This window comes from Triticum urartu, chromosome 2A (assembly GCF_056163025.1).
Source record: "Triticum urartu cultivar PI428250 chromosome 2A, HENAU_Tu73, whole genome shotgun sequence".
NCBI lineage: Eukaryota > Viridiplantae > Streptophyta > Magnoliopsida > Poales > Poaceae > Triticum > Triticum urartu.
The window spans coordinates 497,534,633-497,561,125 of NC_141874.1; the positions used below are offsets into that span (position 1 = coordinate 497,534,633).

The following is a 26,493-nucleotide window of genomic DNA, read 5'->3' on the forward strand; positions in this document are numbered from 1 at the left end:
AGGTGCCGTATGTTCGGTACTTGGATTGGTCGGATCATGAAGACGTACGACTACATCAACCGTGTTCTCATAACGCTTCCGCTTACGGTCTACGAGGGTACGTGGACGACACTCTCCCCTCTCGTTGCTAGGCATCACCATGATCTTGCGTGTGCGTAGGAATTTTTCTGAAATTACTACGTTCCCCAACATAACCAGCCAGCCAAATGGGCCCAAGGGCACTTAGGCACCCTATGTAGGCGCCCCGGGCCTGAGTGCACCTAGGCATCCTAGGGCTCCCGTTGGTGACCTCTAGTGTTTGATGGCTTATATATACCCCAAAAACACCCACGGATTTTTATACCGCCGCAACTTCCTGTCCCAAGGCGATCTTCTTTAGCCTTGATCCGGCACTCTACTGGAGGGAGTAATCTATGTCTTTGACCTCTACATCAACCATTGCCACTCCATGGTGATGCGGGAGTGGTCCCCCTTCAAGGCTGAATATACGTGGTATTAGTTATGTGTCATGTACCTCTCTTTCTTGATCATATGAACTGCCACCATGCTTATGATCTAGAGCATTGATGATTAGTTGAATTGTATGGTGTACATCTTGTGGTGAGTATCTTTATGGACTTGGCCTTGTTCATGCTATGTTCTCGAACTTTAGGGGTTAATGAGATTACATGATGTATATCTAGTATAACTTCTTGAGACACCCGTGGCACATTGTGGTGACTCAATAAATTAAGTCTAGAATGAAAGATCATTTGCTATTATCATAGTATAGTCTTTTGGGTTTCCTGTCGTGACATTGGGTGTGGCTAAAAATAAGATTAAAAAGACAAATTTGAGGTGGTTGACAATTTGTGCACCTATGTTATCTCATTCGGAACCGATCCAATAAAAAGGAGCTCTGTGAGGTTACATCATGTATTTAATGAAGTTATCATGTTGAGAGTTGACACTAGTGAACCTGTGCACCCTTAGCCTTGTTTCCAACCATTGCAACCTCGTTTTCAGTAACTTCACCTCTTGTTACCTTGGTGTTTTTATTATCACAAAAATATAAAATTTTGGATTAGCCAAATTATCTATCTACCATCCATTCTATCAATCTCTTCGACAAACTAGTGCACCTATACAATTAACAACTGTATTAGATGTGTTGGGAATACAAGAAACTGCTTGTACCTTATTGCAGGGTTGCTTGAGAGGATAATACATTCATCTTACACCTCCTGCGGATTGATAGATATTATTAGTCAGATCATCCACTTAGGAAAATTTAGGGTAAGCAATGTTATGTGAAATTCCATTAAGATGTCCTATCACTTTATTTTTGTTTTGTGCTTCATTTATCTCGTTGTTTCTATTAAAGGCTCATTTGTTTTACATGATTCTCAAATCATAGGCATATGAAAGGTAGAGGATTGGGATGTCATTTCCACTCTTTTTTCTCGAATACGCATAAAGAATATAAGGCTAAGATAGCCTCCACCTCGAGGTGTTACCGAAATGCAAACACAAACACCTCCGGCATTTCCACGTCCAGTCTCTTCTGACTATTTTCTTTTTTTCGATAAAGGGTGAATTTTATTGACTCAAAATGGAGCATCGTAAGGATACAAACACAATGAGCACATAACCGACCTATGCATAGCTAGAATGCACACAAACAACACCAACACACACAAACATGCCGACATCTAGTAAAGTCATATAAGACCGAAGCTATGTGTGTCAGTGAGGAAAAAAGGCGCAAAGCAATCTAATCCACAATCTGCAAACTACAGAAAATACCATATCAACACCAACCATTTCATGACACCACGAACGACGAGGTTCTTCAACAGCAACGTTTTTAGAAAAGGAGCAGCGGTCAAAAGCCACTGTCAATAGATCCAAGCACAAATGGTAGAATCTAGGTTTTCATTCTAAAAGAATCAATCTGTAGACGCCATCATTGAAGCTCCATGGCCGCCGCATCGATGGCCTTCATGGCAACCCGGCGACCAAGGCAACAATCACGGGCATGGTGTGGCGTGGCAAGTCCGCCCCGGCCGCTGCCCAGCCTCCTAGCGCCCCTTCAAAGCAAACACAATTTGTACTCTAGCCGGCTACAACCGAGTATATTTACGGATCGAGAGGAGGCTGGAGTAAAAATTATGCTTCTCTAAAGTTTTGAGGGATCGGTTAAAGTTTTGAGTGATCGGTTAGGTACGATTTAGAGAAGAAAAACAGTAATTTTACTATTACACTCCCTCCGCTTTAAATATATGCTTTTTTAGAGATTCTATTACGGAGTACATTTAAGATATATAGACGTATTTTAAAGTGTAGATCACTTATTTTGCTAGGTAAGTTTGCATTAAAATCTTTAAAAGACTTATATTATATAGGGACGGAGGTAGCAACATATCATAAGAGATCGGTTAGAGATGCCCTTGATATCTCCTAAGAGCATCTATAGCCATATATGGGAAATCTGGACCTTCAAACGCCCGCAGACGCGCCCGGGCAGTGACCGACATGCTTAAAATTTTCATAGTTGTAACCGGACATCTTATACTAGATTCTTAAATCCATACAAAGACATGCAAACTAAAATAAACCTACGTACTACGTCGATCACCTAGCTACTCGTCGTCGGAAATGTTGACGATCTTCGTGCCCGGCTCCGGCAGCATGGGCGTCAGGTGCAGCTCCGGCTGCTCCGCTCCGGCCTCCTCCGCCTCTATCTCCGCGTCGAGCTCGTCGAAGAGCGCGTCGGTCTCCGCCTGCTGCCACCGGAGGAACACCCGGTTGGCCTCCACATAGGCCTCATCCTGGATAGACTCTAGGATAGCCTGCTGCTCGGCCATCTCGTCAGACTAGGCGACGGCAAACTCCGCCTTCACCTGCTCCATGTTGAAGGCCGTCATCTACTGGTCCGGCTCCTCCGCCTGCATCGGAGCCATCTCCTTCTACTCCCCTTCCCCCGGCTGCTCCTCCTCCTCCCGCTCCGGCGAGTCCGAAGGAAGCCCGACAGTGATCAGGGCGGCGCGCGCAGCTTCCCTTGCCCGGATCTGCTGTTGGATCTCGTAGCGGCGCTCCGGCGTCAGCATGGCATAGTACGTGATCTTGCTACGGACCATGGCGGAGTGCTGGAGCGTGGACAGAGCGCCGGAGCGGGAGAGGGGGAGGTGGATGGGCTCGGACCGGCGGCACGGAGAGGGGGGGGGTGGGTTAGGGTTGTGGGGCGCCAGCTGGCTTAAATAGCCGGCTAGCCAGAGCGGCGCGACGCGACGTTCCCACCGCAGCGACGGTCGAGGCACCCGTCGGACCGTTGGGTTTCCTGGCGAGTCCGTGTGGGGCCACGCCGTCAGTTCGACGTAACGGACGTGCCCGGACGCCCTCGTATCCGCCCCATATTTGGGCTGAATATGGGGGGTGCCGGTTAGTCCAGGCGTTTGAGGGCCGTTTGAGAGGTCCGTCTGAATTAAAAAATGTGACCGGATGGTTTATCCGGATATTTGAGACGAGTTTAGGAGGTCCGGTTATAGATGCTCTGATGCTAATAATTCTTTAAAATTAGGTCAATACTAGTATGAACATGGAGTATGAACATGTCGTGACAGTGGCACACACAACAAGGAACAATAATGCGGTGGTGTGGCATTCAAAATATTCGAAATGGACCTGAAACCTAGGGTATGCACTATAGCTCTGCAGACTGCAGTGTTTGTTGCTTGCACAGGAAAACCCATTAAATACTCCCTGGTGAGTAGATTGAGATTCCATCAAATGAGAGAGCTTCCAGAGTTGGATCGGTGTCACTAGCGACGCCACCTGCGCGCGTGACTGGCAGGTTGGGCATGCTTTTCTCACGCCAACCTAATGCGCACCCCAGCAAAACCACCGGACACCAGTAGTCGGAGTCGGAATTTTGGCAGACGGAAACCAATACCACCGGTAGGAGTTGACAATACAGTAGCAGAACCTTAGCTCTACCAAACTATCCTCGCCGCCTCGGATGAGATGCTGAGAAAATAATGCTGGGCCGAGCCAATCTGTGGCCGCTACGGCGTACGTACTACAAAACGTCTCGATCGAGCGCGCGCGGCTGAGCAGGCGACAAGCAACCGCGACGCCGGCCGGTCCCCTCCTCGGTTGCTCAGTGCGGTCACGAGACGGACGCTCAGAGCTCCGTGCTCCGCTGCTCCCACCGCGCTGCCCTGCGCTTCTCCTGATTTTAGTAAGTTTCCTCCGCGCCACCGGTCACGTTATATCTGCGCTGCATCCCGCTGCCCCAGAGCCTCCCCTTCGCTTCACTAGGAACCCAAGAAACATCCAGCAATGAGGGACATGAATGGCGACGCCGGCGGCATGGGGGTGATGCCGATGCCGCCACCGCCGGCCGACCACGCGGCAACGAAGGGGGCAGCACCGCCGCACACAATGATGGGGATGATGCACATGACCTTCTTCTGGGGCGACCGCGCGGTGGTCCTCTTCCCGGGCTGGCCGGGGGAGCGCGGCGCCGGGATGTACCTCCTCTGCCTCCTCTTCGTGCTCGCCCTCGCCGCGCTCACCGAGGCCCTCGCCCTGCTCTCGCGCCGCCTCGCCCGCCGCGGCGAGGACGGCGCCCCGGCCACGGCGGCATCTGCGGCGCTGCTGACGGCGGTGCACGCCGCCAGGATGGGGATGGCCTACCTGGTGATGCTGGCCGTCATGTCGTTCAACGTCGGCATCCTCCTCGCGGCAGTCGCCGGCCACGCCGTCGGGTTCCTCTTCGCGCGGAGCAGAGTGCGCACAGGCGCGGCGCGCGGGAATGTCACATCCCCTGAGCTCTGTGGCGTCCCGCCGTCGCACCCGTCCAAGCCTTAGTCAGATTCCGGTGAAAGTTGCTTCTGTGATCTTCTTGTACTAGCCCGGCCCTATCACTATGTCGGATCCAATGTGTACTGGTACCCCTAAATCCTACATTCCTACTCCTACTCCACAAGTCCAGATACTTGCTGAAACATGTGTTTGCATCTGTCTTATACAGCGACTAACCAGCAACCACTAGTGATTTCGTTTTACGAAGGTGTCTATTTTGTTTCTCTCAACTATTGTCCATGTTTAGACTCCATCCTCGAATTCCCAAACTGATAAACTCTTCAAACTAAACTCCTCCATCAAATTATGCGTGCAGTTTTTATTATGTCCACGATGTAGGAGGAAGAGCTTCCGATGCTCACATACGTTATTTTTTTACTAAAAGGTTGAATCTATCTATTTTTTTTCCGGGGATATCTATCTATTATATAATTGTACACTAAAACTAAGGTTTATCAACGGCTAATATTTTAGTAGATGTGAAAGTAATGAAGTCAAAAAAAAGGCAAGTAATGCACGCAAAAAAAAAAAAACTCAGGCAACGTAACTAACAACTGTGTGTATTTTATATTGGGCAAGGTTAGGGCATCTCCAATGGTGACCCGCAAATTTCCTCCGCATTCGTCCATGGACACGGACGCGAGAGGACGTCATCCAACCGTAGCCGTATACATCGAGTCTTTCTTAAATAAAAAATCAAGTCTGCACGATCAAATAGGCGCATGCAGCACTAGTTTAAATTTAAAAGAAGTTCAAATATTACATCCCAACATTGTTCTCCCCTTTCGCCGCCCACTGATACTTAATCAGATTTTCCTTCAGCTGCTCATGAGTTGGTCGATGCTGAATTTGTTGATGCATTTAAATAAACTCCTCAAATGTGGTTGGATTCTGACTCGAAAGTTGATAGGATCACCCATGTTCTCAAATTCTAGAGTTGCCGCGACATCGTCACTCTCATCCTCGACGATCATGTTGTGCATGATCAAACAACATGTCATCACCTCCCACAAGGTTTTCGGATCCCATTGTTTAGTAGGTCCACAAACAACTGCAAAACGGGCTTGCGGAACTCCAAATGACCTCTCGACATTCTTTCTAGCCACCTTTTGTCTTTCGGCAAAGTGAGCCTTTTTCTGGCCAACTGGGCTTGAGATGGTGCTGACAAAGGTAGCCCATGGAGGTTAGCTACCGTCAACTAGATAGTAGCCAATGTTGTACTCATGTCCATTGATAGTATGGTGGCAAGGAGGAGCTTTTCCTTCAGTCAGCCTCGCAAACAACGGTGATTGTTGCAGCACATTGATGTCATTGTGAGACCCGGACATACCGAAGAAAGCATGGCAAATCCAAAGATCTTGTGATGCAACTGCTTCAAGAATGATGACGGGCTTCTTAAAATGACCTTGATGTTGCCCTTGTAAAGCCTTCGGGCAGTTCTTCCATTTTCTCTTGCTTCTGAGATTGCTAAGAGCCTCTCAATGTCTGCCACAGTTGGTTCTCTCTGGTACTGAGGTCCGAACACCTTGACCACGGCAGTTGTAAACTTGACCATGGCATCTCCGCATGTGCTCTCAGATATCCGTAGGTACTCGTCCCACGAATCAGCGGCCGTGCCATATGCAAGCATCCGGAGTACGGTCATGCACTTCTAGTAACCATAGAAGCCAACCATTCTCGCGGCGTCCTTCTTCAGGATGAAGTAGTCATCGTAGAAGCGGGCGCCATGGTACGAACGATCAAAGACAGTCTTGCGCATCTGAAAACGGCGGCGAAAATGGTTAGCAAATAGTGCATCGGGGGCAAAGTAGTCGGCCATCAGTGTCAAATGCATGTGCGCCCTGTTGCGGTTGAGCACTCGATGACCCTTGATTGAGCCCTTGAAATTGAGAGCATGCTCCGCGTCTTCAAAGGCCGCCTGCATCATCACCGTCTCAGCAGAGTACTCCTTCTCATTCGACGAGCCGTCGGACGACTCAACATACTTCTTGTATATGTACTTCAAATCGGAATCCATTGCTAGAAAGAAGACGGGACAACTATTTTCAACTCCGGCGATCCATCGAACAGTTGTCGGGCATGGTGAGAATAGCAGTAGCGGATGGTACCCCTTGCCCCCTGCTCTTTATCATTCCTTGCCCCCCTGCTCTTTATCATTGCTATTGACCCCCTCCACCGCCTACTACAAGCCGCAACAGAGCAAGAGATGATTCACCTGCTCTTTATCATTCCTTGCCCCCCCTGCTCTTTATCATTGCCATTGCCCCCCTCCACCGCCTACTACAAACCGCAACAGAGCAAGAGATGATTCAGCCACTGCCTGGCAGGGATATCAAGCTACGGATCAGTCTATATGCAGATGGCGCCGGTCATTTTAGCAAACCCCATGCAACAGGAGATTGAGGTCCTGATGGAGATCATCCAAAATTTTGGTATGGCGACGGGCCTCAAAATAAACTTTCAGAAATCAACAACTACACTCATCAGACCTGAGGAGATCAATATGCAGCAAGTTCTTCAGAGCTTTGAAGGTTAGATCACCAGTTTTCCAATGACCCATCCTGGGTTGCCCATCACCCTCACAAGCATGGGCAGATCTGGCCCCCAGGCAGCCCAGGCAATGGCCTGGGGCATGAGAAATTTCTCAGCCTATATATCTAGAGAGAAAAAAACTGGCCTGGGGCGCAGCCCACTTCCTACCCCTCTTGCCGGGCCATTGAACAAAACACTGGCCTGGGGCGCAGCCCACTTCAATTAATAAAAAAGTGAATGAAAACAAGAAAGACACAAAAGCCCGAGCTCATTTGAGCTCGGGCTGAGAAAGGACTTTCCGCTATCTACACCCGAGCTCAAATGAACAGTAAAATCAAAAAACATTTTAAAAGTGTTCAAAAAATTCTGAAATTTTTTTGTGATAAACTTTGACAAATGTTCTAACTGCTTGCAAAATTTCATCTTCAGATCACATTCGTGGAAGGCGTGACAAAAAAACAAAATGGATGCTCTGAAAATGCTACTTTCAAAGCATTTTGGAGCATTGATTTTGTTTTTTTTTTGGCCACGCCTTGTACAAATGTGATATGAAGATGAAATTTTGCAAGCAGTTAAAATATTTGTCAATTTTTACCACAAAAAAATTTCAGAATTTTTTAAACATTTTAAAAATATTTTTTGATTTTATTGTTCACCCGAGCTCATTTGAGCTCGGGCTGAGAAAGGACTTTCCGCAAAAGCCTGAGCTGCTAGTGCGTTGCGTACGGGAGTCTTTTTGTCTAGAAAAGGAAGATGACCCATCTTAGGCTAGTTGATGAAGAGATTTCTCTTGCTAGTTGCCACTGTTTTCAAATCCCATTTTCTCGTGCTAGTTCTTTTGCAGGGAATTTCTCTTGCTAGTTGTCACTATTTGAGGCTTGATTCAAACATGATCTTTAATTCTTTCCCTTTTTATATTGTTTTACTTACTTTTGTTGTTCTGCAGAGAAGATAAATGTGGAATCCGATTTAGTAATTCACATTTTGCATTTGTTATTAAACCTGCTAAGTTTTTTTAAAAAAAATTACTTGAATGCACTGATTTGTATTTCAAAATTTATAATTTTTTTGCCGAAAAACTTTTAGTCTATTCATCTTCAAATATAGCAGTACAATGAACACTAAAAATAATAAAACTTACATTCAAGTTCGTAAACCACCTAACGACGACTACAAGCACTGAAGCGAGCCAAAATCGTGCCGTCGTCATCGCCCTCCCTCGCCGGAGCTGGCATGTAGTAGATAGTCGGAAGTCGTCGTACTAAGGCCTTATAAGACAAGCGCATCAAATACAACCACCGACTGAATTGTGTGAGATCCGCTGAAGAAACACCTCCACACCCTATCCGACAATGCTAGACGCACCATCAGGATGGGGGCTAGGCAGGGAGAACCTGATTCCATCTTGAGGGAGACGCCACCATCTCGCCTTCCTGAGTAGGACATAAGCCCAAAAAAACTCAAATAAATGTCTAAGAACAGAGTCCTCCCGCCGGCAAGGGCCGGGATCCACCACGCCCCATGGACCTAAAGCCACAGGGGACGAGGCAGAATGGCGCCGCCGCCGCTGCCGGGCGGCAGGAACCCTAGTCACCCTTGGAGGAGAGACATCATATGTCTTTCTTTATTGAACATGCAGTCATAGGAGGCTCATATGAATCAATCCTTTGATTTGGTACCATCTTTTGTATCATTTATATGCTAGATATTGTCTTTTAATATGTCTTACTTTATTAGTTAAACTGTGAATGAAGAAATACCGCCATTGAACATTGTGTTTGGATTTTTATTAGTTATAACTTGACTTTATATGCCTTGAAACCAATGTTTTAAATAGCGGGCTATGGCATATAGCGGCGACCCTTAAAAACAGCTATAGCTGGGCTATAGCGAGACTATAGCGGCAAATTGTACATGAAATCATTTAGCGACAACATGCTCAAACAGCTATAGCAGAGCTATAGCGGGGCTATAGCCGGCTATTTAAAACTATGCTTGAAACTGGATTTTTTTTACACTTAGTTTCTCGTCTGGGGCGTCAGCCAATCCTGGCTCCGCCACTGCTCACAAGGCTTCGGATGGTGCACCTTCAGTTCATCCTTGATCGCATCTGTGCTTGCCTGGCAAGGTGGAAGGGCAAGCTGATGTCCATTGCTGGCCGTCGGGTCCTTGTTCGCTCAGTCTTGAGCTCGCTCCCTACCTTTGCCCTAACGACATTGAGAGTACCCAAGAAATTTCTCAAAGGAGTTGACAGATCAAGAAGGCGTTTCCTTTGGGCGCAGGAATAGTCAGTGCAGCAATTGCAAATGATACTTGGATTAATGATCTTGCCCATGGAAACACATCATAATTTCTTCATGAATTCCTGATGTTTTTTTTCTTTTTGATCAAAATGACTTCCTGATGATGGCTAGAAAAATTAGAGGGGCAGTGGGCAACCTTAGGCAGGGGGTGCAAGATGAGATCAGATGGAATCTTGAGGCCAGCGGGCAATACACAACAACATCGGCTTATAGGGCTCAGTTCAATGGTTCCTGCAAGACGACCTTCAAAAGTTTGTTCTGGGACACCTGGGCAGCTGAAAATTTTCACCTGGCTACTCCACCTCGACAGATTGTGATGCAATGACGTGGCTGGCAGAACAACTACTTTTGTCAAGTGTGCATTAGGCAAATAGAATCCTCGGTACATCTGTTCTGGCATTGTGATTTTGCCAAACAAATCTGGCCCAAAGTTGCAACATGGTCGGGCTGTCAGGCACTTCACCCCTCTAGCTGGGATGGTCTGCGCAAGTCTTTGGATATAGCAGAAAGAATGGTCATGGGCACCAAAGGACTGGACAGGAAGGGGATCAAGGCACTGATCATTATGGTATTATGGGAATTATGGATGGAACGAAACCATTGCACTTTCAGAGGGAAGCTAGCAAAGAGAAAGGATGTGGTGGCCGCCATTTGTGCACAAGTACAACTGTGGAGACAGGCAGGAGCCCAATGCCTAGAGCTGCCCTTTGCAGAACCACCTGCCCTCTTTTTTGTGTTTTCTCACCATTTTATTCTCTTTTGATCTTAGGATCCTCACCATGTATTTCTTTTCCATTGCTTCCTGCTTATGATCAATGTGAGCCAGCAACATGCTGGATCTTTCAAAAAAAATAAACTCATCGCCGATTGATGCATTTTCTCGAATTCAAAGCAACTCACCGATTCAACAGTTCTTTGATGACTAAACAGGCAAAGGCATCAGGGTATTACATATTTCCTCTTTTTATAATCTGCGCATTATTTTAACTTCCTTAACATTGAACATATTTCTAGAAAATTACTTTTATCCTGAGATAATCACACAATACTAGTCCCTTCTTCAAGATACATTAGTCAAACAGTCAGATCATAGTCTCGGAGAACAAACAAGACGTATGGTCACTACTTACATCACATAATCATCATTCAACCATGATTTTATAAGATGATATTTATGATTAAACTCTTGGGTCTGACCCATGCTGCATTTTCTCACAATAGCTCCTTTTTCAAGATGCCGAGACAATCGAACACACGAGATGGCCGACAAATCGAAGGCATGTCAACAAATCCAGCAACTTGCATCCAATATACGCCCGCGACGCCCAAACAATCGAAGGCGCAAAGAAACGTCCACCAAATTGAAGACACAACATCAACACCAGGTAATATCCACATGCAATTCCTCACATGTGTGTCAGCATTTTGATCTCAGCTCAACCTTCCTTCTAATATTCTATGTCAAAACTCTTCTAATACTAAACTGTAAAGCATGTTTTTAATGCATCCTGACACTACCATGACACCTATTGAACAATTGTTGATTTATAGTGCCGTCATACCAGATAAATGTACTTTATGTGACACCTTATTAGTCTCTTCATCATATCTCCAAATGCACTTTCATGTCTGCAATGGCAAAACATTATTAAGTACTCCCTCTGTAACTTAATATAAGACATTTTTTGATAGTGTCAAAAAAACGTCTCATTAAGTTATCGAGGGAGTACAACATAAATCATAGTACATGATACTATATTAAGAAAACTCTAAACGTCACTGACAAAATCACATTTGCAGAGATGACAGTCCAGCATACGTCAGCCCCAGCAGCTCATCATACAAAAAGAAAGGAAGAACAACCTCTAAACTCAAGGAGCACAAAGCAGACAAGGACTGGAGAGGGAAGAAGAAATACGAACACAGAGGCTCCTAAACGATTGAGAAAGGATAGTGCTGAAGAAGATAAGGAATTGAAGTGTGCAAGAAGCGGAAGCAACAAAAACAACATTAGAATCAATGTTGGAGACAACAACAGAACCACAACCTCGACAAGTGCTAATAGAAAGGCATGGAACTTCGGAAGGCCAACATACAAATGCCAGTATTGCAAAGCATTGCTATGGTGTGAAGAAAGATTAAATTCAAACAAAGGAACAAAGACACCCTCTTTTGGAATATGCTGCAAACAGGGAAAAATCGATCTGCCACCACTAAGAGAGCCTCCACCATACCTCAGAAACCTCTTAAGAAGTGAAGGACAGGATTCAGTAAACTTCAAAGAAAATATAAGGTCATACAACTCAATGTTTTCATTCACATCCATGGGAGGAGTTGTGGACAAGGAAATAAACACTCACAAAGGACCTTATGTTTTTCGTTTGCATGGACAGAACTACCACCACATCGGAACTCTTTTACCTGAAGGTACAGACAAACCTCGGTTTGCACAGCTGTACATCTATAATACTGAAAATGAGGTGGCAAACAGGATAAGTGCGTCAAGATGCAATGATAATAAATCAACAGTGGACCCCAACATTGTCAAAGAATTGCAAATAATGCTTGACGACAACAACATCCTCGCAAAAACATTCAGAATGGCAAGAGATAGATTCCAAGAAGGAGACTACCATGATTACACACTTCGGATACTAGGAAAAAGGAACGGAACACACAACCTTCCATCCGCATCTGAAGTTGCAGCATTGGTAGTAAGAGATCCAACTGGAGAGAGTGAAGGACGTGACATTGTTGTTGAGTACAAAAATATGGTGCCACAAAGGATATCAGAGATCCACCCGAAATTCATGTCCATGCAATATCCTTTGTTGTTCCCATATGGAGAAGATGGTTTTAAACTTGAGATACCGTACAAGAAAACAAAAGGAGCTAAAAACAGCAGGAAATACGTAACGTTGTTGGACTACTATGCATTCTGCCTACAGCAACGTCCAGACCAAGGAATGTTATTGCTCAAGTCTGGGCATCTGTCACTGCAATTTTGGGTGGATGTATACACATGTATCGAGCAAAATAGACTAAACTGGATCCGACACAATCAAGGAAAGCTAAGAACTGAACTTTACAGTGGATTGCAGGATGCAATTAAGCGAGGGGACACAAGAACAGAGCAGGTTGGAAAGAGGATAATTGTGCCTTCATCTTTTACAGGTGGTAGAAGAAACAAGGCACAATACTTGCAAGATGCATTCGCGATATGTCGTTGGGCTGGATACCCAGACCTGTTTATAACATTCACATGCAATGCAAAGTGGCCTGAGATCCAATACATGCTAGATGAAGCGGGAGGTGGCCAAAAGCCAGCCGATCGGCCAGATATTTTGGACAGAGTATTTATGATAAAACTAAAGGAGCTAATGAGAGACATAAAAGAAAAGAAATACTTTGGAGAAACACTTGCAAGTAAGTCCCATCAACTATCAATATTTACTCTTTCATGCGTCATCTTATAGTCAGACAATTCTTACCCTTTAGTAAGATGCATTTCAATTTTACCTAAATTTAACAAACTATTATTAACCAACTGCAGTTATCTACACAATAGAATTCCAGAGGAGAGGACTCCCGCATGCCCACATACTAATATTTCTGAAGGACAAAGACAAGTACCCAGAACCATCGCAAATCGATAAAATAATAAGCGCTGAGATCCCAAACAAGGACGAGGATCCTGAGGCATTTGGAGCTGTCGAGAACTTCATGATGCATGGCCCATGTGGAGAGGCTAAGCAAAACTCACCATGCATGGTGAGCCATAGATGCAGCAAGCATTTCCCAAAAAGATACAATGTTAGTACTACCATCGACGAGGACGGGTTTCCAGTATATAAAAGGAAGGACGACGGAAGGCAAATCAAAAAGGGAGTGGTCATGCTCGACAACAGATTTGTCGTGCCATACAACCGAGATCTTCTGGTCAAATTTCAAGCTCACATAAATGTCGAATGGTGCAATAGGTCTAGATCAATCAAGTACCTATATAAGTATATCGACAAAGACGACGATCAAGTTACAACCTTGCTCAAGGAAAGGCTCACAGCAAACGAAACTGACGAGATCAAGAAATACCTAGAGATGAGATACATATCAACATCAGAAGCATGCTGGAGGATATTCCAGTTTGATCTTCACTATCGTGATCCAGCCGTTGAGAGGCTACCTTTCCATCTTGAAAATGAGCAGCAAGTGATTTTTCCTGACTCGACTGATCTTGACAAGATAGTTACAAGGGAAGGATCTAAAAGTACCAAGTTCATTCAATGGATGGAGGCAAATAAAATATATGAGCTAGGGAAAGAATTAACGTATGCAGAATTCCCTACAAAATTTGTATGGAAACGTGAAACAAAATGTTGGCAGAAGCGAAAAAGGGACTATGCAATTGGAAGAATCTACTATGCACATCCCGCAAGTGGTGAGCGACATTATCTGAGGATGCTTCTAAACACCAAGAAAGGATGCACATCATTTGAGGACATTAGGACCATTGATGGAGTCACTCACCCAACGTACAAATCAGCATGCCAAGCCCTTGGATTTCTGGATGATGACACTGAGTGGATTGACTGTATCAATGAAGCATCAAGTTGGGCATCAGGAGCACAACTGCGTCAGTTATTCACCACCATATTGTCCCATTGCGAGGTCACAAACCCAAAGATATTGTGGGGTTCAACATGGGAGGCATTGTGTGAAGATATGCAATACAAAAGAAGGATTATTCTAAACATTCCAACGCTTCAGCTCACCAACACACAGAAACAAGCGTATGGTCTGATTGAGATAGAAAAACTGATGAGGCAAGTAGGAAAGTCATTAAAGGAATATACAGAGATAGAGCTACCAAATGCTGCAGAGCTAGATGAACTTGGGAACAGACTAATAAACGAAGAGGTCAACTACGACATGGAGAAACTCAAGGATGAGCACAAAACCATACTAAACAATCTTAACCAAGACCAGAAGAAAGCCTTTGATAAAATAATGGAATCCGTCAACAAAGGGCTAGGAAAGCAGATATTTGTCGAAGGCTACAGTGGCACAGGAAAAACCTATCTATGGAAAGCACTAACGACGAAGCTAAGATCAGAGGGGAAGATAGTGCTTGCGGTGGCATCATGTGGCATTGCAGCGTTGCTTCTCCAAGGTGGAAGAACAGCACACTCAAGGTTCCGCATTCCACTTAATATAACTGAAGAATCAACGTGTGAAATAAAACAAGGCTCACATTTGGCTGAACTACTAAAGAAGACCTCACTTATATTGTGGGACGAAGCTCCTATGGCAAACAAACACTGCTTCGAGGCACTAGACAAAAGCCTTAGAGATATTCTCAGGTTCACTAACGAAAACAGCGACGAAAAGCCATTTGGTGGAATGACAATTATACTAGGAGGCGACTTCAGACAAATCCTACCGGTTATAACCAAAGGAAGGAGAGAACAAATAGTTAATGCTACAATCAAAAGGTCATATCTGTGGAAACACTTTGAAATATTTGAGTTAACACAAAACATGCGGCTGAAGTGTTTGTCAGATGATCCAATACAAAAGCAAAAGGTCGCCGAATTTGCAGAGTGGATACTACAAATTGGCGATGGGAAAACAGCATCAGATGAAGGAGAGGATTGGATAAAAATACCAAAGGACCTACTGCTACAGAAAGGAGAAAATCATAAAGAACTAATCGTCGAAAGCATATATCCAAACTTGCTGCAAAAATACCGTGAGCGGGATTACCTAGAAGAAAGAGCAATACTCTGTCCAAGAAATGATACAGTCAAGGAGATAAACGACCACATCATGAGCCAAATACAAGGTGATGAGGTGACATACCTAAGCCTGGACACCGTGTGCAAGGCAACGACAAACACCAATATCATGATGAACATGCAGCCTACTGAATTCCTAAACACCTTGACATCCCCAGGAATCCCAGACCATGAGCTAAAACTCAAAGTGGGTTTGCCGGTCATGCTCCTGCGCAACATCAACCAAGCAGCGGGTTTATGCAACGGTACAAGAATGACAATAACACAACTTGGAAACAAATACATCGAGACACAAATAATCACAGGAACACACATCGGTGACAAGGTATACGTACCTCGAATAATCATGTCACCCAGCGACTCAAAATGGCCATTCGTGCTGAAAAGAAGGCAATATCCATTATCAGTGTGCTTCGCAATGACGATAAACAAGAGCCAAGGTCAGTCCTTAAACAAGGTAGGAATATATTTGCCTAAGCAAGTGTTCTGCCACGGACAACTGTATGTGGCATTATCAAGAGTGACAAACAAGGAAGGATTGAAGGTGCTGATCAATGACAAAGAGTGTCCAACTGAAGATGTCGCAAAAAATATTGTTTATAAAGAGATATTCTAATTTACAGTGCAGTTGATCAAGACAATCTTCCCGCAAAAAATAAGACAACCTAACCACATGTTATCAACAAAATATGTACTTGGTGGGTGTGTTCATTTTACGTAGCTAATCAGCATATATATGTTTGATCTCTCCACACAATATTACTTTTTTTGTTTATTAGTTACTTATCCCTGAATAATTTCTATCTCTCTTCTATCGTCTTTAAAAGAAACTGAAGGATAAAAATCTTTAGGTAGCTACATGCAGTACTATATTTGATCGTTCTGGAGAAAGTTCACCAATGAATTCCACCTAATTAGCGATTACTAATCTCTCTTGCACTAACATTCTCATCTCTCTTACGGTTTGTTTCTCTAAAAAAATAGGCATCAACGAAGCCTCCTCAACCAAATAAATGTATGTGTACATATGTACTTTAATCTTTCAACAAAATATACAATTTCCCATTCATCAATTCTGTATCTAAATCTTTAGTGTTTCCACAAATAAGTTTTTTTGTACATTAATATTTCTATAAACTTGAGGAATAAATTGAAAGCGAATAATACAGATCGTACCATTTTTTTAGAATGGATATCAAATTTATTGAATCTACCATCATCTCTCTCATATTAAGACGTCCAGAAGACATGATCCCCAACTCTAAGATTCCCTCTAATGAATAGTCCCCAAATCTCAATCTCTATTCTACCAGCTCCATGAAAAAGTGGCTGCAGCCTGGAGATCTAAATATCTAATTTACTTAATCTTGAGAGTGATTGCGGCATGACGATTCTACCCATCGATTTATAATCTGGAATGAAATTTAGCTGATGTGACATGGAGAAAAAATTAGGGATTTTAATACCTGTTCAGGCTCCGCCAAATCCATTCGGCCAAAGAGGTTGGGGGTGATGCTGCGATGTACATCTTCCCTCTGCATAAGGTATGGTTGGTGGCGGTACGCCACTGGGAGGAGCGAGCGACGGCGCATCCTACAAATAGTCCATACATGAATATCAACAGTATGTATGTAGAGGTTATCTGCTAAGTAGAAATTTTAACTGCATATAATTTTATAAGTATCACCAGATCTTAAATTACTTATAAAGAGATTCATACCTATTGCTCTTCCTCCGCCTGACACACAACTGGCCCTTCAGCGCAACGCCGAAACTCTCTGCCTCGGCGCCTGTGGCCTCCCGGCGGCCGCCTATGTCTTTCCAGATCAGCAACGGCGAGATGCGGCCTCGCTGGTGGCCGGCGCCAGAACCGCAGCCCCAAAGGTCCCCGACTCGGCCAGACATGGACTCGGAGAGAACACCCTTACAAGCTTTCCTCATGCACGAGCAGCCCACTGATTTGGAGACCAACACGCACGAGTTCTTCCGGAAAATCCGCAAAGCCTCCATCACGCTGCGAACCCGGCGCCGCCGCCACGGCAGCTAGCCGCGGGCCATTACCCGTTCCCTTTGCCCACCCCGTGGCCACGCCCGGCTTGGAAGATCAGCACCACAGAAAACCAAAAGGGGATATTGTTCTAGTACTGTGTGTTATTTTCAAATGTGTATACAATGTAAAAAACGCTTGCATGATATAAACAAAATGTTTCGTACCATTAAAAAAATGTACATAACATTTCAAAGAAAAAATTTCGTGTTTCGAAACATTGTTCATGCACATTTATAAAAATGTTTATACAAATAGAAACATGCTCGTGTAGGTTAAAAGTTGTTTATTGCCATTTAAAAAATGTACCTGGCATTTGAAATAAATATTCTTGTGTTTCAAAGAAATGTTCATCAAATTAAAAAAAATGTTTGTACAATGTAAAAAAATGTTAGTGTAATTTGAAAATACAATCATTACCGCTTAAATGTACGTGACATTTTTAGAAAATATTCTCACGTTTCACAAAATGTTGATGATATTTAAAAATATTTTTACACAATGTAAAAAATTAATCATGTAGTTTAAAATTGTATTTTTGTCATTAAAAAAGGGTACCAATGCATGTTTGGAAAATGATACCATTATTCAAAAAAGTGTTCAAAACATGTATTTTAAAAAAAAATTGCGGCATGTATTTAAAAGACATCCAACGTGTATCATAAAAATGTTTCATGTGTGCAGTAAAAATATATGCTGTGTAGTGAGAAAAGTTAGACATGTGTTAAAAAACCAATAAAACCTGAGAAAGAATAAAAAGGAAACCCAAGAAAAAACAAAGTATAAAGTTGGAAGAAAGAAACCCAAAAAATCATTGAAGAAGCAAAGAAAATCAAAATATAAATATATAAAAAACAACAAAAAACCGAAGAAAAAAAGAAAATAGAAAAAAGAAACGAACTAACGCAGCAGCGATCAGACCCGATCCGAGCACACACGTTACTAACTAGGCCGGGCCATACGCGGGCGAGATAGAGCTACAAGGGAGATACAGCATTCGCATAAACGGTTCCTAGCTTTATAAACAAGTTTGATTGTCTATATATAACCTTTGCGTATGATTTCCCGCATGTTGTTTTTGAGCATGCTTCTAGAGAGACCCATTTGTGTTGCTCATGATTTAGCCAAACTAGTTAAAAGTAAGATGTGTGTGGGGTGGACGGAAGATCCACTTGTAGAGATTATTGATATATTCTTGTAAAAAATACTATGATGATCACTTTGCAATAACGAGTACTTTGATGTAAAAGAACGTACGGCTGTCTATACTTGAACAATAAGTCTCCAGCCGTAAAAAAAACTTTTTTTCAAGAAAAACCAAAAAAGAAGTAGTACAACTCTCCGAGGTGTACAGAAAATAGGCGGGTTCACAAAATGATGGCACCACCACCGACGCCGGCGACACGGCGACGCGGCAACACCGCACCAGGGACGACCACTTCTTTAATTTCTTCCCGACCCAAATCAAGTTAATTTTGACAATATCAAATCCAAGTGCCGCATCCACCGAAACAACCCCATAACCAAACCAGCCACTTATTAGTTCACAGCGCTTTGGCTGCTTCACGCATGCCCCCAAAGCAAACGTCCCAAGGCACGTTGTTCACAGTGCTTTGGCTGCTTCACGCATGCCCCAAACAGCCCTTTAACTAACGATTAAGCTGCCGGCCGGCGCGGCGCGCCGTGTGGAAGCACGTATGCGAAACTTCGCGTAGGGCACAACAACCCACTAGCTGCGGCCTGGTCGAGCTTGGCGCCACGCCGTTGGCCCAGGCGCCGCGTGCCGACGCAGCCCGCGCCGGTGTGCGTCAGTGCTCGCTCCACCGACTCCCGCGGCCATCATGAGCTCGGGTCGGTCGCCACAGCCACACTCGACGCTACCACTATATAAGCATCAGCTCCGAGGCCATGAAGCAGGCAGCAGCTAGCTTACGAGCAGCACGCAGACGTAGTGAGCAATACAGAGCCACACTGACATATTAGCGATCGCGGCGAGGCGACGATGTCGATGAGGAGTCTGCTGGTGCTCGCTCTGGTGGTCGCGGCCGCGGCGTGCCTCGCGGCGCCGCGCGGCGCGCACGGGGCCGGCGAGTGCGGGAAGACGCCGGCGGACAAGATGGCGCTCAAGCTGGCGCCGTGCGCGTCGGCGGGGCAGGACCCCAAGTCGGCGCCGTCCAGCGGGTGCTGCGCGGCGGTGCACACCATCGGCAAGCAGAGCCCCAAGTGCCTCTGCGCCGTCATGCTCTCCGACACCGCCAAGAGCGCCGGCATCAAGCCGGAGGCCGCCATGTCCATCCCCAAGCGCTGCAACCTCGTCGACCGCCCGGTCGGCTACAAGTGCGGAGGTACGCAAAACGGGTCACCTGGCAGTGCCATGGCTTAATTATGTGCTGTTGCTCCCTGTCTGAAAATCCTTGCTCTTTTTGCAGCTTACACTCTGCCCTGAGCCACTGAGCCCTGAGGCCACTTGATGCGCTGGCGATGAATGGATGCTGCTGAGTGTTGTTTATCAAGCACGAATAATGTTAGTTCCATGATGTGGAACGCCCTGTTTCAGAGGTGTATGTACTGCCTCTGTGTTATGTTCTTGAGTATGAGTACCTTTGTTTCTCGAGGGTGTTGCAGCTATCCGAGCTATGCCCCAGAATAATAAAAGAGTTATGTTCGTCAGCAAATTGATCCTTTGAAACGAATGTATTCACACAAGTGATGGACCCACTGCAAAAAAAAATCGAACAAAAAAGTTACCACTCTCTCGGTATCTGCACCAAAAATGCATATATTCATACGAAGGTTGGTTATTACAAAATTTGAAAGAGGATAAAAGGGACCGGCTTTTCTTAACATAGTACAGGTGCAGACGCTCATGCGTACGCATACACTCACACATATGAATATACACACGCACATCTTATTCCTATCAGTACCTTCGAGAGAATGAGTCGGTATACAATATTAAGATTAACGAAACGCCACAAATGTCTTCATAGTCGACAAGAATATCTCCTCCCACTGAACACATATTGTTGGAAGGTCTGAAATAAATTCAAAAAAATACGAACACGGGTGTCAAGTTTAGAACTTAAACTTTGGTGGGCTTGAGCTACCGTTGTCCTCCTAACCATCAAACACGGGTTGGTCTGCGATACACCTACCGACCTACGAACCTACCCTCATATAATGTACCATCCATGAGATTCGTGCAAGTACAAAGAAAAATGTGAAGATCTTAATCGGATGACTACACCTAATTATTTCAGGTCAAAATAGCTATTGTCACTCCGTGGAAGCAAATATAAAACGGATGCGCTAAAACTCAGTCGACTTATTTTTAACAAAGTCTCGGTCGAGTCTTTCATCGTCAGATTTTGTGCTAAGATTCCCGCTGGAACTTTTGTCTTTTGTACGTATATATTCAAGTCAGCTCGCACAGGTCGCTGGCACCCGTATCGCCGTTTCTACCTGGGCCTTGTTCTCTCTTTCTTTTTCTTCACTCTGGGCCTTAGGTACGTGTTGGTCTCTGCTTCTTTTTTTTTCTTGTCTAGTGAATCTCACTTTTTAAACCTGTGTTTAGCTTGTGGGCTTTTATTTTTCCTTTTTTTCTTTCCATTTTCTGTTCCATATGGCATGAGCTGTTTTTTTATTGCTAAAAAAGTTTAATTTTATTTTCACATTTTTCTTGTTTCTTTTCTATGTTTTTGTTTGTCTTTTATCTTTTAAAACTTTTTTCCTTTCTAACAGTGTGATTCTTGCTAGCTTTCTTTTTTTGGGATTTGCTAATTGTCAATCAAATGAGGATTAGTCAAGTCTCAGTCGTTCGGTAGTCATAAGATCTTGACACAAAGATTCATACAATGTATCATTTTTCTTGTTTGTTGATGTTGGCGCGCAGACGTGCCATACACAATGGATGATAGCCTTTTTTCTATGGGCGAGTGATCAATACGCCAGACCTGGCCTATGCTCTTTTTGCCCTTTTCTATTGCGGCCTTGTAGTTGATAGGGATGCACACAAGCCTTTTTCTCTTATATGAGCGGACAGTTTTTACTGAAGCATCTAAATTGGTATTATTTTTTTATTCTTTTTTGTTTCTCTTGTGTCTTACATTTCTATTTTATTTTAATGCTTTTTTCCTGGTTTTTAGTTTCTGCCATTTGTTTTATTTTCCCTCTCTTTTTAGGAAATTAATAATATATTTTTACTTTGATTTATTATGCATTACCCTTTTATTTCAATAATAATGTGTTTTCATTTTTGTCTGTCTGTTGCATCATTTTATTCTTCCTATTTTTATTTATTTTAAAGTTATAATTGTAATTGTTCTTGTTGACTAAAGCATTGCTAATCAAGTTGTAAGTGTGGAAGTAGTGGATTATGGTATTCCTCCACCTTTTTCCTCTCTTCCTCCGGACGTGGTTTGTCTCAAAGCCAAAGGGTCAAGCCAGGGTGGGTGGGTGGAGAATGTGATATCTACCCCGTGTGACTGCAACCTAGTTCCTAGTGGTGTTTTTGTCAAGGGGGGAGTTGCATGTCTATCACTAGGTGCGGAACTGCGAGTATCCGCTTTGACTATAACTTCTATTGTTTTGTTGGGTGATTGGGAGTGGGGAGTTGCATGTTTGCTACTAGGTGTGCAACTGCAAGTGTCGTCACCAACTGCAACTATATGTCTTACTATTTTGTGTGTGTGTGAGGGGGGGGGGGGTGCATGTCTACCACTAGGCACAAACTGCAAATGTTGCGCTTGAATGCAACTGCATGTCTTCAAGGCGACTTCAACTTAGTGGTTTTTTTGTGGGGGAGAGGTAGTTGCATGTCTTCCCATAGGCATTCAACTGCATGTGTCACCTCCGACTGGAACTGGACTTTGTTTTGTCCATGGGCGGCGGTAAAGGGGGAGCAGTTGCATGTGTACACTAGGTATGCAACTGCAAGTGTAGCGCCCTGACCACAACTGTAGTTGGATATGTACACTAGGCATGCAACTGCAAGTGTCAGCCCCGGCTATAACCGCATGTCTTCCAGCACGACTGCAACTGAACTTTGTTTTATTGGAGGGCGGTGGGAGAGGGGGGCAATTGCATGTGTACATTATGCATGCAACTGCAAGTGTCGCGCCCCGATTGTAATTGCATATCTTCCATCACAACTGCAACTAAACTTTGTTTTGTTGGAGGACGGTGGTAGAGGGGGGCAATTGCATGTGTACATTATGCAAGCAACTGCAAGTGTCGCGTCCCAACTGCAATTGCATATCTTTCATCACGACCGCAACTAAACTTTGTTTTGTCAGAGGACAGTGGGAGAGGGGCGGCGGCAGTTGCATGCATACACTTGGCATGCAACTGCAAGTGCCGCCGTTGACTGCAATTGCATGTCTTCCATCTTGCCCGCAACTAACCTTTGTTTTGTCGGATGAGGATATGAGAGGGGGTAGTAGCATGTCTGACACTAGGCATGCAACTGCAAGTGTAGCCCTCGACTACAACTACATGTCTCCCTAACACAAACACAATTAGACCTTGTTTTATCTGATGAGGGCAGGAGAGGGGGGCAATTGCTGTTGGGGAACGTAGTAATTTCAAAAAAGTTCCTATGCACACGCAAGATCATGGTGATGCATAGCAACGAGAGGGGAGAGTGTAGTCCACATACCCTCGTAGACCGAAAGCGAAAGCGTTAGCACAACGCGGTTGATGTAGTCGTACGTCTTCATGATCCGACCGATCAAGTACCGAACACACGGCACCTTCGAGTTCTGCACACGTTCAGCCCGATGACGTCCCTCGAACTCCGATCCAACCGAGTGTTGAGGGAGAGTTTCGTCAGCACGACGGCGTGGTGACGATGTTGATGTTCTACCGACGCAGGGCTTCGCCTAAGCACCGCTACAGTATTATCGAGGTGTACTTTGGTGGAGGGGGGCACCGCACATGGCTAAGAGATCAAACGATCAATTGTTGTGTCTATGGGGTCCCCCTGCCCCCGTTGAAAGAACATGCGGTGCCCCCATGTTTGGTTTTGGCAATTGATGACAGTCTCTATGGACTAATGGTTGCCTTGAGTTATATTTGAAGGTTTTGTCCATAGGTTTTTCTTGGGGTACATGTGTTGGTTTCAAGGAGAGTTTGTGTCAACCATGGTGTTATTCAAGGAATTACCTAAAGATCGGTCATGTGAGAGTTGAGCTTATTGCAAGCATGTCTTGAAGAAGAAGATTGTGTGATCATTCATGCTTACCTTCAAGGCATCATCTAAATGAAGAGAGTTGGAAAGGTCCAAGGTTGATCAAGACTAAGTCAAGAGTGAATCAAGTTGATCAAATCACAAAGCATAGAAGATGTACCGAGAGGGATCAAGTGATCCCATGGTATGGTAAGTATTGACCATTACGCTTTGTGTACTAACCCATAGTCTTCGTGAGAGTTCTTTGTGGGGTTAGGTTGCGGTGTGCATGTTCAAGTGATGCATCACGAAGAGATCAAGTGCTTGAATATTGTCGTCCATTATGGTGACAATGGACTTGTGAAGATGCGTTGAAAAGTGGCTCACCCATAATGGAGTATGGGGTAGCAATCTACTCATCTTCACTGAGCCAACGCAATCAAGAAAGGTGGTCCTACTTGAGGAAGTCAAGATCATCTACATCTAGCTCAAGTGGACTTTGTGCAAGGCAAAGGTTTGCCCTTGATAGGTTTTCTATTTTACCGGTCTCATGGTGGTAGTTGGGAGACCGGGTTATAGGATCGATAGCTGTACTATCAAGGGGGGCTCTCAAGTGAGTAGCTTGATCGTATCGTTCGTCGAGAGATCAAACCATTGCATCCTTGCAACATGTTTCTTGGTTCTTGTTTGGTTCTCTTTGTGAGTCTTAGAGCTTATGTTCATCTTGATGACAAGCTTGAGTTCATCGAAAACGGAGTTTGCATGCCTCTTCTATGATGTTTTCGGTGTTGGAGGTTTTACCGGTCTTATCCGAGGAAGGGTTCTCACCATTTTCTTTTGGGACTTTTCTCATTTGCTTCTTATTGGTATTTCTATCAAGATTGTGTTAGCCCTTGTCGCTAGCTTTCCAACAAACTTGGTTTCGTCGAATTCGGAGTCCGTTTGCAGAAGTTGTGTCAGTTTTGGTCTTTTGAAAAGGCTGCAGCGGCACTACCGCGGACAGGAGCGGATGTAATTTTTTACTACCGCTCTTGGGAGAGGTACTACCACTTGGAGCAGTACTACCACGGCTACTCCCGTGGCTACTTCCGCTCGGGACCAAAAACTCGTCACAAGTCCAGCGGTGGTAGGCACAGATGTAATTTTTTAGTACCGCTCGCAAGTAGTAGTACCGCTACCCCTAGCGGTAGTACCGTGAGGTCAAGCGGTACTACCGCTCCAACGGTTCTTCTGGCTTTTTTGCCTTCTCACTGTTGTGTTTCAAAGGCTACTACCGCCCTAGCGGTAGTACCGCTCCTTGGAGCGATAGTACCGCTCGGTGTGGGCTGTGAGCATAACGGTTGGATTTTTCACCACCTATAAAAGGGGGTCTTCTTCCCCAATGAACCTTATCCTTTGAGCTCGTGTTCTTTCCCCATTGTTAACCTTCTTAGAGCTTGCTAACTCTCAATCCCTCCATGGATTCTTGCTAGTTTTTGAGGGAAAAGAGAGAGGAGATCTAGATCCATGTTTCCACCAATCACTTCTCCTCTAGGTGAGGAGAACCCCTTGGATCTAGATCTTGGAGTTCTTGGTGTTCTCCTTCTTGTTCTTCCTCTCATTTTCCTGCCTAGCATTAGTTGCTTCGGTGGGATTTGAGAGAGAAGGACTTGGGCACTCCGTGTGCCCTTGCCATTGCATTTGGTGCATCGGTTTAAGTTATCCACGTGATACGTGGAAGTTACAAGTTGAGAAGCTTATTAGTCTTGGGTGCTTGGTACCCTTGAGCTTGTTCCTCTTGGGTGCTTGGGCGCCCTAGATGGTTGGTGGTGTTCGGAGCTCAATCATTATGGGGCTCCGGGCAAACGTCGGGGTCTCCAATTAGGTTGTGGAGATCGCCCCGAGCAATTTGACGGATACCGGTGACCGTCCCCAAGGGTTGCCAAAGTGTACGGGTTCGGTGACCGCCCCCAAGGGTTGCCATTTGTATGGGTTCGGTGACCGCCCTCAAGGGTGTAACGCCCTCGATGCGGCTATATCTCCCACGTGTCGAAGCACGACTTAGAGGCATAACCGCATTGAAAGCAATGTCACAAGTGAGGTAATCTTCGCAAACAACCCATGTAATACAATAAGGGAAAAGATACATAGTTGGCTTACAATCGCCACTTCACACAATACATGAGAATAACATTACATTCATCCAAAAAAACACTCAAGGTCCGACTACGGAACCAAAATAAAAAGAAGACTACCCCAAATGCTACACAGATCCCCGATCGACCCTAACTGGGCTCCACTACTGATCGACTAGAATGAAACAACACAAAGGACAAGATCTTTATAGAGCTCCTCCTTGAGCTTGGTTGCGTCACCTGTACGGTATCATCGGCACCTGCAAACTGGTTTAGGAAGAATTTATGAGTCACGGGGACTCAGCAATCTCACACCCTCGTGATCAAGACTATTTAAGCTTATAGGAAGGGTAAAAGGTATGAGGTGGAGCTGCAGCAAGCAACTAGCATATATGGTGGCTAACATACGCAAATGAGAGCGAGAAGAGAAGGCAAAGCACGGTCGAGAAACTATGATCAAGAAGTGATCCTAGAACAACCTACGTTGAGCATTACTCCAACACTGTGTTCACTTCCCGGACTCCGCCGGAAAGAGACCATCACGGTTACACACGCGGTTGATGTATTTTAATTAAGGTCCACTTCGGGTTTTCTACAATCGGACATTAACAAATTCCCATCTGCCCATAACCACGGGCACGGCTTTCGGAAGTTCAATCCCTGGAGGGGTGTCCCAACTTAGCCCATCACA

General features: G+C 44.7%; 3 protein-coding genes across 3 annotated transcripts; all 3 read left to right on the top strand.

Moving 5' to 3' along the window:
* The first annotated feature begins 3,767 nt into the window (after positions 1-3,767).
* LOC125541720 (copper transporter 6) lies at positions 3,768-5,048 on the top strand. The gene has a single exon (XM_048705065.2). The coding sequence runs from the start codon at positions 4,321-4,323 to the stop codon at positions 4,849-4,851; it is 531 nt and encodes a 176-aa protein (XP_048561022.1). The 5' UTR covers positions 3,768-4,320; the 3' UTR covers positions 4,852-5,048.
* LOC147985608 (uncharacterized) lies at positions 3,768-16,210 on the top strand. The gene is made up of 4 exons (XM_087544168.1): positions 3,768-3,832; positions 10,902-11,065; positions 11,481-13,106; positions 13,234-16,210. The coding sequence occupies exons 2-4, from the start codon at positions 10,915-10,917 to the stop codon at positions 16,089-16,091; spliced, it is 4,635 nt and encodes a 1,544-aa protein (XP_087400294.1). The 5' UTR covers positions 3,768-3,832; positions 10,902-10,914; the 3' UTR covers positions 16,092-16,210.
* A 3,212-nt stretch (positions 16,211-19,422) lies between these two features.
* On the top strand, positions 19,423-20,197 carry LOC125538181 (uncharacterized). Its single transcript, XM_048701463.2, has 2 exons — positions 19,423-19,867; positions 19,952-20,197. Exons 1-2 carry the CDS (start codon positions 19,525-19,527, stop codon positions 19,966-19,968), a joined length of 360 nt encoding a protein of 119 aa, XP_048557420.1. The 5' UTR covers positions 19,423-19,524; the 3' UTR covers positions 19,969-20,197.
* Positions 20,198-26,493: the final 6,296 nt, after the last annotated feature.

Coding starts and splice junctions, on each gene's coding strand:
- LOC147985608 (XM_087544168.1), top strand. CDS start 10,915: ATGCCGAGACAATCGAACACACGAGATGGCCGACAAATCGAAGGCATG. Junction 11,066..11,480: donor AGACACAACATCAACACCAG/GTAATATCCACA, acceptor TCACATTTGCAG/AGATGACAGTCCAGCATACG. Junction 13,107..13,233: donor CTTTGGAGAAACACTTGCAA/GTAAGTCCCATC, acceptor AACCAACTGCAG/TTATCTACACAATAGAATTC.
- LOC125541720 (XM_048705065.2), top strand. CDS start 4,321: ATGAGGGACATGAATGGCGACGCCGGCGGCATGGGGGTGATGCCGATG.
- LOC125538181 (XM_048701463.2), top strand. CDS start 19,525: ATGTCGATGAGGAGTCTGCTGGTGCTCGCTCTGGTGGTCGCGGCCGCG.